At 46.8% G+C, this 15,251-nt stretch overlaps 1 protein-coding gene across 1 annotated transcript in view; it reads left to right on the top strand.

Annotated features, from left to right (window-relative positions):
• Positions 1-15,251, top strand: part of MGAT4B (alpha-1,3-mannosyl-glycoprotein 4-beta-N-acetylglucosaminyltransferase B) — a 50,819-nt gene that overhangs the window by 25,297 nt on the left and 10,271 nt on the right. The window contains exons 2-5 of the mRNA XM_068205894.1: positions 9,902-10,081; positions 10,778-10,918; positions 11,723-11,856; positions 14,294-14,340. Coding sequence (XP_068061995.1) covers positions 9,902-10,081; positions 10,778-10,918; positions 11,723-11,856; positions 14,294-14,340 — 502 coding nt within the window. The remainder of the gene's footprint in view (positions 1-9,901; positions 10,082-10,777; positions 10,919-11,722; positions 11,857-14,293; positions 14,341-15,251) is intronic.

Below are 15,251 nucleotides of genomic sequence, written 5' to 3'. Positions count from 1 at the left end.
CAGGATCTCGGCTGCTCTGAGAGTGGTGGTAACTTTAGTGGAATGATGAGTGCAATGGTCGATTGTACAGGAGGTGGGGAATACAAGGCACCAGCACTTACTGCTGCTAATCAATAAGCTCACCTTCAATTCGCAAAGTGGAGCCGCTTTTTCCACCGGTCAGTGCCACATCTCTCCTGAGATGGGCTGAGCTTGTCCATCAGCTGAGAAGTGCTGGTGGCTCAGGGTCATTTGTGGGGGAGATAATGATGGTGTTTGATTTTAGTAATGTTGGGGGAAGGATTAACAAGAATTTCATTTTAACTCCTTCACAGGCAATTACTGACAGCTGCTGCTAGAGAAGGGGTGTGATGATTAACACAGTGACCTTTGCAAGGATTGACTTCCCTTCTTGGAGGGATTCCTCTTGGATGGACTTGCGAGCCATTAGCACTAAGCACAGAGCAGGATGGTGGGAGCTATGGGGTTTTTGTGGAACAAGGTCTCTGTTTCACTATTAACTTAATTAGGTTATAATAGAAAGGATTTTCCTATTGGACTGCAAGGCATTTGCTCTGCTTCAGGGTTTTCTGCTTCTGTCAAGCTCCAGAGCTGGGCCTTGCCAGCACCCATGGGGACATGGTCCTGCAGCTCCAGCCATCAGCTGTTCCTTTGGAGTTGTTTTGGTTCATGAGATTTTACTCACTGGCTTTGCTGCTTGTTGTGAGAACAAGGTGAAAGGGAGAGAAATGCAGTCTGGAGGGTTTGCTGACAGCCAGGCAAATCCAATTTGGGCTTTTCCTGCATTGTGGTGGTTCACAATCCAGCATGACAAGTGACATGGTAAATGCCCAGAGCTGTGCCTGGACCCCAGGGATGCACAGACAAGGCTGCTGCAGGTTCCTGCATGTTCATGTTCAGAGCAGGAGACCACCACCCTCTCCACTGCCAGGCTGTTCCTGCTGCCCTTAGAAATGCATCCAAGAGCATTTCTCATGCCCATGCCATGTAAGGAAAGTGCATCAGGCAAATGGATCTCCTTTTAAACCATACGCAGGTTTGCTTGGTAGGATTGACCACATGTACAAGCTCCCAGCTTTTCCCATTCCTCTTTTCCCCCCTTCCTTTCCACCCCTGGCCCAGGTTTGGCTGTGTAATGTCCTCACTTAAAAATCCTGTCAAGCTGCAATTATTTAGAAGTTTAATGACTCATGATTTCTATAATGCTTTATTTTGTTCACTTTCAGCATGTTTTTATTCCCCAGTCAAATAAAGGCTATTAAAAAACCCACCAAGTACAAAGCCTTCACTTTCCATTTGAGAGAAAAATGCTTCGAAAGCTGTATTGGTGCTACACAGGTAAATAATTAGATTGCTAATGAATTAGCTTTGCTTTGAAGACAAAAGCTTCAGTATTCCTAATTAGGTTGTGAGGAGAGACGTAGAAATGCATGGCCTTTCTCCCAAGGAAAAGGGGAGGAAAGGGGGCTCCCAACCCAGCTGAGACCAGGGACCACTGGCAGGACAGTGTTTTACCTGACCTTGGGCTCAGTGCCTTCCAGCTCTTTGATATTGTTTAAATTCCTCAGTGAATTCAGAGAAATAATGCACTTTGTCTGTGCAACAGAGATCCTTTTCAGTTTAAAATTAATATTTGAATGAAATGGTTACTTAGTGCTGTGTTTTGAAACAGGGAGAATGGAAGCCTGTGGTATATTTTCATTATATCACTCTATTATTTATGCTTTTCATCATAAGCCCTATTATCATACCCATCCTAAGATGAATTATGTCATCTATTTTTTCTTTGCTCGCAGAGCAGGATTTTTTCCCTAGCCTTTGATCATTCTTATCACCCTCTCAAACCCCTTTTAAGTCTGTATTAATACTCTTTTTCAGATGAGGTGAAAACTATTGTGGAATTAGGCAGCATCATTTTAATAATGTTATAATCTTCATACTATTATTCCCCATCCTGTTCACTAACCACACTAATATCTTGTTTACCTCCTTCCCTATCCCCCCCTTTTTCCCTTGATTGCTGCAGATTGGGCTGCAGACACCAATGCTGTGGTTTCCTCCCTAGTTAATATTGCTAATTAAGAACCATGTGAAAAATACCTTGATTCCCCCCCAGTTCAATTTTATCTATCAGTTTTGGTGTCACTTTGCCATTTGGTTGACTTCTCCTGATGATTTGCTTCTTTTCTGGCTTTGACAAGCTCATCTCCATGTCCACTCTGTATTTGGCTACTTCACAAATTCATCTCCTTCCCCAGATCCTCACTAAATCTATTAGCTGGTGAGTTTAATACCAATCCTTATGGCTTCCTCTGGATAGTTAACCTTTTACTATGATGAAAATTCACTGTTTAATCCCATCTTTCTTCTCTTTAGATCAATGGCAGCATTTGCCCTCTTCCCCTTTCCTCCTTAGCTTTTTTTTTTTGCAGCAAAATGAATTACCATCTGATTTCTTCATCTTGTAAATCCCTTGAATGGGTTGATAAAACCCCAGGGCAAATCAGAAGGACTGGTTCCTTTGTCAGAAGCTGATGGTGGTTTATAACTGCCGGGAATTTCCTCTCCTTCCACTGCTTTTGTTTGGCAGGTGAAGCCCAGGGGATTCAGGAGCCCTTTGTATCCTGCACTGTGATTCACCCACAGAGCTGCAGAAAGAGATCCCAAACCTGCTCTGCAGGTACCCAAGAGCAGTCTGACGGCTTCTGCTGCCTCCTCTGCTCTGATCCAAGGCATTTTAGGCAGAGGTGATGGGCATTGCTGTTCACATTCTCAATGTCTGAGTTTCTACATCCGTGCTTTGGAGACTGCATCCCCCCTGGGGAGCCTTTGGATTTGGGCACAGGCGCCCCTGTGACTTGCTCTCCTCCTTGGAATGGGGAATTGTAATGTTCACCATCTGTGTTGTGTTTCAGCATCCCCATAATGGGAAATCTACTCATCCTCATATGTGAAAACTTACTACTTAGGACTTTAGAAGCAAACCAAAAAGCTTGTTTTTTTAAATATCTGAGTGCGTGTTGTCTGAACTGACTCTCCAATGCAAACAGTAGCTCATACTTTGGAATAACAAGGCACAGGGGATATGAATTTTCCTCTCTCCTTCTGATGACGTATGTGCTGAGACAACATTAAACTCCAGCAAGGAGACGTGCAACAGAAATATGATCAACACCTACTGCTGCAAAAAGAAATAGTGACTTAAAGGTGCCCATGTTCCCTGGGAAGGGACCGTCAGTGGAGAGATGCATTGCATTTCTATCTCATTACACGGAGCTGCTGAAGGTTGAAATGCTGTTAAATATACCACAGGCTCTTATTAAATGGCCATATTAAAGAAAACAACACACCAGAGCTGGGGAAAGCTCTTGCTTTATTTGAGGATCATTTTTTCAGACAGGCTGACTTTTAATAAGCCTCTTGCCCTGGTTGATGAGTTCTCCTAACGTGATGCTGATGCCGTGGGATGCTCAAACCCAGCAGCCAACGCAGGGGCAGCACAGGAGCCTCCACTGACTGTGGAGGATCTTTCCTGCTGCCATCACCCACGTGGGCAACCAGTGCCTTTTGGTGGGTGTCGAGGGTGGGTACTGGTTTTTCTGAGATGCTGTAGACCGGGGTGCTCCAGAGCAGCTCTGCATCCACTCAGGCCAGTTCTTGAGCACGGGCTCCAAGTTGGAGCATAGTGGTGGCACTGAGGGGTGCATCGGGGTGGTGGGGGCATCAAAATACATTATTCAGCCCCAGTTCAGGATAGCACATGCTGTAGGTACTGACTGAACTGAAATAAAGAGTAAATAAAGGGCAGAGGATGAACACAAGGAACTAAACCACAGCTGGTTTGTGACAGCTGTTTTGACCACCAGTGTCCATTATGCCCCGTCCCTGGCAGTGTCTGAGGCCAGGATGGATGGGCCTTGGAGCAGCCTGGTCTAGTGGAAAGTGTCCCTGCCCACGGCCCGGGAGTGGAATGAGATGAACTTTAAAGTTCCTTCCAACCCAAATCATTCCATGACTCTGGTGACTGGGCCTCCCTGTAAGTGCCAGTGCCAGCCCGATTGCTTTGAGCTGGGAAACCCACATGCCACCCCTCTCCTTCCCTAGTCCCTGTCCTGCCTGAAGGTCTTCACACCTGCAGCTATTTTCCTCAGCTTTCTAGTGGTACTAAAGATTCTACTTTCCGTGTTACTTTTTGCCTTGGTGGTAACCACAATTTACAACATAATATAATTTTTAAAACTTGGAAAAGTTTCTTTAAAAACTTCTTCTACTTTAGTTTTTTTTTTTTGCTTTAAAAAATAATGTTAAAACCTTACAATAAAGAATTTTGGGATGTACTTAATAGCAGCAGCTGTAAAGTGTCTGCTTTGACTGAGTATCCAGGTGGTTTGGGACACAGTGGAGAATTAAATGTCGCATAATGTTTACTGAATAGAGCATCCGTGTTTGCTGTATGGTGATGGCACTGCTGAAACACACTTTCTGTGCAGATGAATCAGCCCCCAACAGGGTAATTGCAACTGCTGGAGCCTTTTGGGAGGTCCACCCTGCCAGATACCACCCACTCACCAAACTCTACCCTTGACAGTGTTTGAATTGTTGCTCGGTGTGTCTTGGTGCTGAGTTGCTTAATGCAAATCAGGTTCTCAGTGGCTGCATATATCCCACTCTGCCAAAATATTTATGATTTTAAAAGATGAGTCTGAAACTGGGAGCAGTGACCTGCTGGCTCACAGAAGGGAAGGTGATGTGTCTCTCAGCTTTCTCATCTCACAGGAGCACCGTTTATGTTTCCTTAGATCTGAAGGAAAAGATCTCCTCGATCATCATCCTGCCTTTGGTGGGGGGGTGAGGAGGGGCTGATATTTGGGCATTTTGGATGCTAAACTATCCTTTCTTACTGCTATTTAAGAGTCTCTTTGCAGTGTTTTTTGAGGGTTGATTTGGGGATTTGTTTATGGTGAGTCTCTAGAGCTGGCTTCTACTTTTTAAAGCCAGATAAGCAGGGGGCAACATTTTGCTTTTAATGGTATAAATAGGTTATTGTGGAGTTGCTGCAACCTCTGTGTGCAAAGTGCCTCACACCTGTGTGCTGCACCAGCCACCAGATTCCCATGTAAAGCAGGACTGTTCCTTTTGTGCATCTCACGAGCAGAATTTAATTCACCGATACGGCACAGTAACTCCTTCTATCCATTTTAATGGTCCAGTGAAATTCTGTTAGCAAAAGACCTAATGAATGTTGCGATTCAATCAGGGCAATCTAGAGTGTAATGTGTGGAGTGGTGCCAGCATTATATAAATCATTAAACATCAAAATGTAAAAAAAAAAAAAATAAAATTCCCTAATCATCATCTAACTCCAGGAGCTGCTGGGAATGGCTGGAGCTGGAGGCAGCTGGGGCCAGCATGGGTGCCTGGCTGGGGTGGAGACAGTGGCTCACCAGCCTGGTTCCTGTTCTTGCCTGTTAGCATTTTTGGGTAACACAGATGCTCCAGTATGGAGAGGGTTGTTTGTGTGCTCTGCAGTTCCCCCAGGCCCTTGCAAGTCCTAGAGGGGGAAGCATTTGTTTCTTAAAGGGGTGCTTTAAATAAGATGAGGGAGAACACTCATTACAGAGACATTTTCTGTAGGCAGATGAATTTTCTGCTCCAACTTCATTTACATTGTAAAGGACCTGCACTTCTTCTTGCTCTTTTGGCTTTGGGAATTCGTGCAACAGCGGTCAAAAGGTGCAGTTATGCTCTAGAAGCCAAGATTTTGTAGAGATAAACTATTTAGAGGTTTGAGGGTTGTTTTTAGTTTTTAAACCAAGTCTCTTGAAAGTCTTCCTAATGAGAAGCAAGTCCAGCTAGCAAAGACTGTGTGTTTGCTTTTGAAAAGATTGAATTGGAGGGAAATCTCTAGCATTAGCCATGGGTCCACTCTGCTGGGAGAGGTTATCAGCACAGAGCAAAACCAAAAGTAATTGGAACTGAAATATGGACGTGTTTAAAATGCACTGCAGACTCTCTGGGAGGCTGGAGTGTGATTGGAAAGACGAATGCAAAATACAGACTTATAACATGCCTGACTCTGTGTGTGATAGTGAGTATGTGTGTGTGTATGTATATATATGTATATGTGTGTGTATATATATATATAAATGTGTGTGTGTGTGTATAGATGACTGTGTGAGATTTCAGGGTGGGGGTTTTATTGGCACTGGTCTGATTTTGTTTCTGTCTTCTGGTTTAGGATCAGATTATTTTGATTTCACTCAGCAACTGAAAATGGATGTGGATGCAGGTGTCCCAGCCCTCACCTCTGCTAGCAAACATAGTTTGCACTTCAGAGTCACTTGAATAAGAATGAAGACACAGAATTCTCCATAATGGAGAAATACTTTTTATTGAGGGGTTGCTGTCTTAGATGGGTAAATCCTTTGGGAAGGCTGCAGGAGCTCAGCTCTGTGGGACACCCACAGGCTCCTGGGGAGCAGCCCGTAAGCCCCACCAGCCTGTGCCCATCCCTTGCACGCTGCTGCATCCCAGCTGCTGAGAAGTCACAGAATGTTCTGGCTTTGAAGGCACCCACTAAGATCATCAAAGTCCAACTCCTGAAAGGGCCTGTTCAAGCCATCCCTGCCTTTTGCTTCCCCAGTGGTTTGCGTTGCTTAGCAAACCCAGCCCAGGCTTCTCAGCTAAAAGCACAAAGCCTGGCAGCTGTGTCCAGGCACAGCCGTGTGGGACGTTGGTCAGTGAGCGATGCTCAGCCAGACACTGTCCCTGTGGCCACTGTCCCTCAGCCTGGGGCTGCTCCCCCCTCCAGGGATCCCCTCTCAGAGCTGCTGCAGTGGGCACAGCAGGGACAGATGGTGACTGGCACTCAGCTGTGCCCAGCGCTGCTTCCCTGCCCTGCTGAGCACCGGCTTGTATGAGGATGCCTGATTCCCACTTGGAGCCTCACAGCCAGCCTGCTTCTAAAAACAGATTGTGAAAAACCATTGAGTGCAAATATGGGCCCTGGCAAGGTGAGAAATGAGTTCTTTGCACATGTGTGCTGCAAGATTGAGAGGGTTTTGGTCTCCCAGGTCAGTCCTGCAGCCTGTCACCTAAGACTGACTTTCTTTCTTAAATCAGTGTATTTTAAGCCCAAAGCAATATGTTATCTCTTAAGAATTTTTTTTTTTTTTTGTAGATATAGCTAGGAGTTTTTGTCCTGCAGTGCTTGAGTCTAGGGATATTTTAAGAGCTCTGTTATCTTGTGCTGGGAGGGAATACAATAAATATGTAGATAGGGAGTACTGCTGGTTTGAAAGGTATGTAAAGGGTCTGTGCTGAACTGACACTAGCTGAAAAATTTGTTCAGCCTAATTAGCAGCAAATCACTTCTGTGTCCAACCTTGCTTGTAGAGATGGGAGCCAATTCCCCCCTCCCCTTATCCTCTGCTGCCCTTCGTGGGTTTTCAGAGCCCTCCCTGGCTGAGAGGTGAGGGTTTTTGTGAGGACACAGATCTGCAGACACGTGTCATTGCAGGCCGACAAGTGCAAAATTACTGGAAATTCATGGGAAACTGTACACCCATCTCGGGCTTTGTCTAGGATTGTTCAGGCTGTCATCAGAACCAGTCACGATCGATCAGCTTTTAAATTTAATGAAATTTTAATTAAAGAATGGAAAGCCTACGAAGACATCATATGACAAGAGAGCTGGAAGCAAATACAATTTCACTTCCAACCATTAACCAGAAAAGCAGCAAATGGTTGACTGCACATCGCCATTGCAGTCTAAGGAAAGTACAGCTCTTGGCTTCGGCGGGCAGGTCATTAGTGACTGAATAATCAGTGACATTTCCCTTCTAAATCTGACACAAATGAAGTGCAGTGCTCTGGAAAAAGCCATTAAATGCAAAGCCTCGCCTTTACTCTGCTCCAGGTATTGCAGAACAAGATCTAATGGCAGCCTTGAGCTGTGATTTGGCTTTGATAGCATCCACAGGATAGTAACCCCCCAGGATGCCAAAGAGCCAAATGCTTCCAGCCTTGCACAAACCATCATGTCGTGCAAAAACAGAAAGTGAGACTTGTTCCTTCCTGGTGTTCCCAGATGCAGCCAGTAAAAGACACAAGTAGGAAAACCTATAATGTGGAGTATTGGGAAGCTGAATGTAGCTGTATTCTTATGTCTGAGAGGTAGCAGCAGGTAAAGGTCTCACTCATCGTGGGAGGAGTTTTTTTAGAGCCTGACATCCTCCTGAGAATTCCTGTAGCAGCTCTCAAAGCTGGGTGTTAACTTGTTTTTCTGCATATTTGAAAATGTTTTTTTTGATGGGAGTGGAAAGCGAGCAGCACCGCACAGGAAAAAGGAAGGACTGGTCTTGTTTATGTCTCTCCCTTGAATTTCTCTGAATAACGTGTTGTCAGATGGATGGAGTCATCAAATGGGTGTAACTTCCTCTGTTCCCTCCCCCTGTGCCGTGGCTTTGAAAATAATGTCAAAAGGTTAATAGGAGCCAGGCTGCCTTGGGGGTGTCCCTTGTGCTGAAGCAGTGAGTCTTTAAGGAGGTTTTTCTTGGGGGAAGGACAGAATAGGGGAAACTTTTTCTAGGCAAAAGCATTACCAGTACCTGGACTGGGAAGCACTGTTGTCTTGGAAACTCTGTGCATTGAAGCTGGATATGTCTGATTTTCAAAATTCCTTTTCCTTTTTCTTCAAGAACCCCAAAATAGAATTTTTTTTTTTTGCAGTCAATGTATCTTTTTCAATTGCTTTGATTTATATTTAGCCCTGTGTTGTGAAGTTCCAGTGCAGTATTTTTGAGCATTAACTCTCCTAGTTGTGTTTGGGTTAAGAGTCTACTATTCAGTGGATAAATCTTCTTTGGGTATAGTCTTGTGAGTTATAATCTTACTGAAAACAAATTAATAACCACAGATAAAAGTATATTTTTAATGAGCAGTTTCATTAATAATGGGAAAAAATGTCCCGGGAAAGTTCATTAGTGGCTCACTGATTCCACTCCCAGCTGTTGTATAGTTAGTTCTGACTGAAAGCTCTTAATAGTTTTATTGCTCTGTTTACAGAGCATGGGATAAGATGTTGTTTCAAAACTAAAAGCTTTGTTACCCTATCAGAAGGTTTTTTTAATACATTTATGATGCATCCTAAAGGTGGATGTCCAAACACTTGAATTCATGTAAGCATCCAGGCAGCTGTTGCCATGTGATTTTCTTTATCCTGACATGTTTTGGAGAGGTTAGGGTCCCAGAATCTCTTTTGACTGTTAAAATTTGGGGTTCTCTTCCAAAGCTGGAGGAGGTGCTGTCTGCACCCTTGTCTCACTGCAGAGCAGCATTCCCCCTTGCCAACATCTCTCTTTCCATCACTCGGGATCCTCCAGGAGGCGGTTGTATTTATGGGGACAAAAGAAAAGGGCAAACAAGCTGGGGAAGGCTCAACCTGTAGAAAAGGATAGAATGGATATCAGGAAAATATCCTTCAGGAGAAATCTGCCAATCGTTCACACAAGCTGCCCATGGAAATGGTGGAATCAGCATCCCTGAAGAGATGTAAAAGATGTGTAGATGTGGCACTTGGGAACATGGTTTAGTGGTGGACTTGGCATTGCTGGGTTAATGGCTGGACTCGATGATCTTAGAGGTTTTTTCCAGCCCAAACTGTTCTATGATTCTATTTCTACATGACCCAGAAACCCAAGCTGAAAGAAGAAAAATGGAAGTAGCTTTAATATTGTGGTTCTGAACTTAAACTGCCCTCCCCGCGACCCTTTTGCCAGTGGGTGCGTGCTGGACCACAGCTCCCTAAATCCATAATTTAAGGACTGGGGAGGCAAGGGAGGTATGAGTGAAACCCTTCTGAGCACAGAGGACTAAGCTTCTCTCTCTTCTCCATCCTCAGGTGACATTGTGGACATCTACCAGCGGGAGTTCCTCGCACTTCGGGACCGGCTGCACACGGCCGAGCAGGAGAGCCTGAAGCGCTCCAAGGAGCTCAACCTGGTCCTGGAGGAGATCAAGAGAGCCCTGTCGGAGAAGCAGGCCCTGCGGGACATAAACCGGACCTGGAGCAGCTTATCTGGTGAATAAACAGGCGTTGAGGATCTGGGGCTGTGTTGAAGCTGTTTCTGATGAGGAGGTAGAGAGGTGTGTGTGTGTATGTGTGTGCACAGGGCTGCGGACAGGACCTGCTCTTCTCTCCCCCAGCGTGAGCCAAATTGTGGAGTTCAGAGAGACTTAGGAGCTCTTAAACTCCTGTTTAATTAGAGGTGCATAAGCATCATTAAACACGGATTTGCCTCTGCCGAGGATATTTGCCAATTTGCTTGCTTACAAGCTTTTTTTCCTCCCTTGCAAGTCATACACTCTTGTTTCCTATGGCTGTATTCAACCCACATGGAAAATGGGTATCCAAAGAGAGGGGGGAGGAAGGAGTTAGGCTGGCTGAGCACCCCTCACCAATTTATTTGTTCTTGTTTTTTGTTTTTTTTTTAAGTTGCTCGGTTGAAGAAAATTGGATCTCTACAGAAAGATCTGATTTGACCTTCATTTTATCTTCATTCTCCCCTCTCCTTCCCAAATATTTTGGGACTTCTTTAAGGCCCTCCTGGCTCCTGCTGAACTTTAATTGGGTTTGTGGTAGCATGTTAAAGGTTGGCCTGATTTTTTATAACCCAGCAGTAGTCTCGGGTGGCCAGGCTGCTGTAAAAAGGCTTTTTGCCTTGCAGTCTCTTCCTACCTACCGTGCCTTGCAATTGATTCCCTTTTCCTTTTTAAGACGAAACCAAGTTAAAACTGTGGAATATCACCAACAAGAATGTGCTGCACCTTCCCACCATCTTCCATCATTTGCCACATTTGCTGTCAAAGGAGAACAGTCTGCAGCCAGCCGTGCATGTGGGACAGGGGCGCACTGGAGGTAAATGGGAATTAGTGCTGCTTCTGGTGCTCTTCCTCACCTTGGTGCCTGTCCCTTCCCTTTCCTCCGAGCCTGGCTGTGGCACAGATATGAGCAGGACTGGAGGAAGGGCTGCATGCATCATGCAAGCTTCCTTGGTTATGGTGACATGTGGGGTGGGTGAGCCATGTCACGCCTGCAAGTCTACAGGGGAGTGCTGTCTGTGCTCTTGACTGGCCCTAAAATGTTCTTGATGCTTCTGCCAGATGTTGTTTGCTGCTTTCCATATCCAGAGTGCTCTAGACTTTGCCTGGAAGGGCTTCAGATGAAAGCTTAATTGGTAGGGTGCTTCATGGAGACTGTAATTGAAGGGGACAAATCCCATTGGTAACAGGACTTTGGTTACTTGATGATTTCCCCTGCTCCCAAATCCCAACCCAGCGCCAAAGACCTGACTTGCACCTACTAAACTGGAGTGCTTTTGGCCATGGGAGGGGTTTGGAGAACAAGAGGTGGTCTTCAAGTTGCTGTTCACAAGTTGGCCCCTGGGAGGGGGAGGGATTTGTGGTGTTTCCTTAGAGATCATTTTTTCAGGGAGAAAAAGCAGAGCATATCTGACTGCCCATGGATGCCCTGTCTTGCATTGGGCTGAGGACAGGAGTGTGGGAACCCTGCATAGCCCAGGAACCCACCAACCTGCTGCTCACTGCTGGTTTTTAATGACAGAGCCTGGCACTGACCAGGTGAACCATGAGTTGGTCATGGGAGCAGAGAAAAGTGTCCAACACAGCCCCCTCTCTAAAATCTCTCTGTGGCCCTGGACAGTGTCCGTCGTGATGGGAATCCCCAGCGTGAAGCGGGAGGTGCATTCCTACCTCACCGACACCCTCAACTCCCTCATCTCAGAGCTCACTCAGCAGGAGAAGGAGGACTCTGTCATCGTTGTCCTCATTGCTGAGGTAAGACAGAGCTTTGCCAGTTTGCCCCGTTTCCCTGGCCCCCATCCCACTGTCTGCCAGACTCAGTGCCAAACAGGATGCTGCCCACCCGGACACCAGCTCTGCCACTTGCTGGGTAGATAAGCCTGGCCTTGGGCTGTCATCCAGCGGGATCAGCAGGTGTGTCTTGCCCAAAATGAAATGCTGCTTGGGCCAGAGAGGATCGGGATGTGAGCAGGCTAATGCGTCCCATTAGCAGCTACTGGTGTGGCACAGGTCACCTAAGTCATGATGCCTCCTGCAGGGTGCTTGAATGGATATCCACAAATGAGCTGGAGCAGCCCCATGACCAGGAGTGCTCTCAGACCTGCTCCTGCAGCAGCTTCGTTTCTCCACATAGCTGTAACACAGCACTAAACCCCTCCTGAAACCGGAGAGTCGGCAGTTTGGGGCTGAGACTGATATGCGTCTTTGTATTGGTGCCTGGAGCCCGGAGTCAGTTGCTGAATCCAAGGGCTAAAAAGCCTTGATACATTAATCCGCAAGAGCTGCTTTTATCTATGGGTTTAGATGGTTATTTTTCTCCATGGTTTTCCTCTCAGGATTATTTTCTTGAGCCTGAAGTGCATTTGTCTTGATTTCCAGAAATCCATTGAGAAAGGTAAACCTCAGTAGCCTGTTACTGGGAGCGGAACAAAGATGAATGTCCGGGTTTGCTGCCTGTTTACCCATAATTTGACATTTTGAGAAGCATTTGGCCTTCAGGACTCTGGCTGGTATTTTGTACAGGGAGAAGGTGTGCACAGATGGGGCCTAGGACAGGGTTTGGTCCTGGCTGTCATTTGGCTCCCTTGGAGCCAGGACAAGTTTGTGACTGTTTTTGCAGTCACACTTTGGGTAAGTTGAAGCCTGAGAGGTTTTAAGCAACTTGACCCAGACCAGCTCCTGGTTTGGACTGTAGTAATACTACTTTAGTTGACTTGAAAATAAGGTGCATGCTGTGATGGCAGCTCCTGATTTTCAGGATATAGCTATGATGAGGAAAGTGAACAACAAATAAAGTTGTTGCAGATTCCTTTGGCCAAGTTTGGTCTTGGAGCTGCACAACATCCTTCTGTGCAAATGTCTGCCACTGCTGTGCCTGCTCTGCCTCTTTCCAAAGTGTTTCTCCATGTACCTGCACTTGTTAGAGCTCCATGGGCATGGGATAAAGAGTGAATAGTGGAGAGGGTGGTATGAACCTGAAGCAAATCTGAGTAATTTGGAGACTCAGCACAAGTGCAGCAACTGAATGTCCTTTCTAGGATAGGGACTTCTCATTCCCAAGTGTCACTGCTGGCCACTGCAGGTGTCATCTACAGTGGCTGGGCTGCCTGGGGGGAGCTCTGGGGTGAGATGGCTGGCTCGGCTGTCACCAACCCACTGTTTCAGACACTTGGAGTGGAGCTGCATAGTTCCTGCCAAAGCCACGAGCATCTTTCCTGCTTTTGTTTTTCCCATTGCTGTTTTCTTGGCATGCTGAGGTAAGAAATCAGTCCAGCACTGGGACTCTGAGCCCTGCTTAGGAAAGGGACCTTTTCCTCTCGAGAAAACCCTCCCTTGTCTCCATGCCAGCACAGAAGTGCTGTGCTCAGCCTGTGACACACATCCCCATGTCTCATTCTCACCTCACCCAGCACCGAGTGCAGCAGCAGCTGGTCCCGGCTTCTGTGATGCTGCATCGGCAGATCCACCCAGGACGTGCAGCCTCACGATCCGTATGGCTGCCCAAATCCATGCCACCACCAGGAAACAGGAACAGGTTTTGCTCGTGGGTCCCTGCCCTTTGTTCTGGGGTTTTCTTTTCCCGTCACTGTGCAGAGGGTTTCTGTCTGGTGCCCATCCCCGTGCTTGGCTTATCTCACCCGCAGACAGCAGCGAGCGGCGCTGGCGACCTTTGTCTCCCAAATGTTATGGGTTGCCACATTGATTGTGGGAACAAACTGGGGCTTTAGGAAGAAAAGTGTCAAAATGAACCTGGAATGAAAAACTTATAAATAGACCCTTCTTTTTCACCAAAGGGTACAGAGTATACACTGCCAAGAATATTCTCTTGGATGCAAGCCACCGTGTGTAGGGAAAAAATAAATAGCCCAGAGGTTAAAACTTGTGCAAACACTTGGTGCTGGCAGGGGCAGAAGTGCCAGGAGAGCACATGGGAAAGATGTGCAGGATCTTGTGTCCTTTGGGATGGATTTTGGGGTGCGATGCCTTTGGTTAGCACTGACCACAGAGGAGGGCTCCTGGGAGCCTGTCAGCATAGGAGGGCAGCAAAGCTGGATAAAAGGAGACATGAAGGTGAATGAAGATAATACAGATGTGCTGACAGTACCCTGGGGTGTGTTGAAGAAGATTTCTGAGCGATGGGGAACACAGGCTGAGGCTGAAGGGTCTAACACTGCTTTTCTTTTGTTTTCAGACGGATCCACAGTACACAGCCGGAGTGGCAGAAAATATCAAAAACTTGTAAGCGCTTCCAAGTGGCTTCAGTGTATGCAAGGCCAGGGAACGGCTTCATTAAGGAAAAAATACACACTTTTCTGCTTCCCTTTTTTATTTTGTTGTTGTTGCTTGGGGTTGTTTCCTCCTTTTAAACTTTGTGCTGTCTTTGCTAATGCTGCTTCCACTTTCTGCTTGTTCTAAAATGCATTCCGTATGTAGCTTCCAGGAGACTGCTTTGTGTTCTAAGTATTTAACACACATGGTGATTTCGTTCTGTTTTGCTCCTTCTGCCCTGGGGCATTGTGAGGAGATGGATTGTTTAGATTTACAGCAGTCCTGGCAGTTGTTTCACTGTCTGCTGCAGCCCTGTACTTACTCTGCAGTCTGGGCAGTGTAGTCAGCACACACCAATGCCCCTGCCTTATTTTGCTTTAAAATCCGTGATCCAGCTTTCTTTCCGCTCCAGCCTGTTTGTTTTCCCCCTTGTTCCAGGCTCTAGTTACATTTGTCTCTCGTGCTGGCTGCTGTTTGTGTCCTGGAGCCTCAGAGGCTATTGCAGCTTCGGCTGTGGCTGTTCAAGCAGAAGCTGGTGATGGATTATCAACCGTGAGCCGCTCCAGGCGCTAACGGCACCAGAGCCCGCAGGCAAAGGGAGACAAGCGGTGGTGAGGGAAGGGGCGGTGGTGAGGGAAGGGCCGGTGACTCCCGTCCAGCGCCTGCGGTTGCTCCTTCCCAAAGGATGGCAGTCGCCGCACGAAGGAGAAGAGAAAGGGCAGCACACCCAGCCAGCGCCCCTTGTCCCCGAGGCAGTGATGGGAGCGGGGCTGGGACCAGCGTGGGGAGGGCTGTGCTCCCGGGCACTTGCAGAAGAGCTGAAGCAGAGCCCTCCATCTTGCAGTGCAGGAGCTGGCAGGCTCCGCTGCTTGTGCCTGCAG

This window comes from Anomalospiza imberbis, chromosome 15 (genome assembly GCF_031753505.1).
Source record: "Anomalospiza imberbis isolate Cuckoo-Finch-1a 21T00152 chromosome 15, ASM3175350v1, whole genome shotgun sequence".
Taxonomy (NCBI): domain Eukaryota; kingdom Metazoa; phylum Chordata; class Aves; order Passeriformes; family Viduidae; genus Anomalospiza; species Anomalospiza imberbis.
Note: the sequence above shows the minus strand (reverse complement) of the source record. Positions and strands in the feature narration are given on the sequence as shown.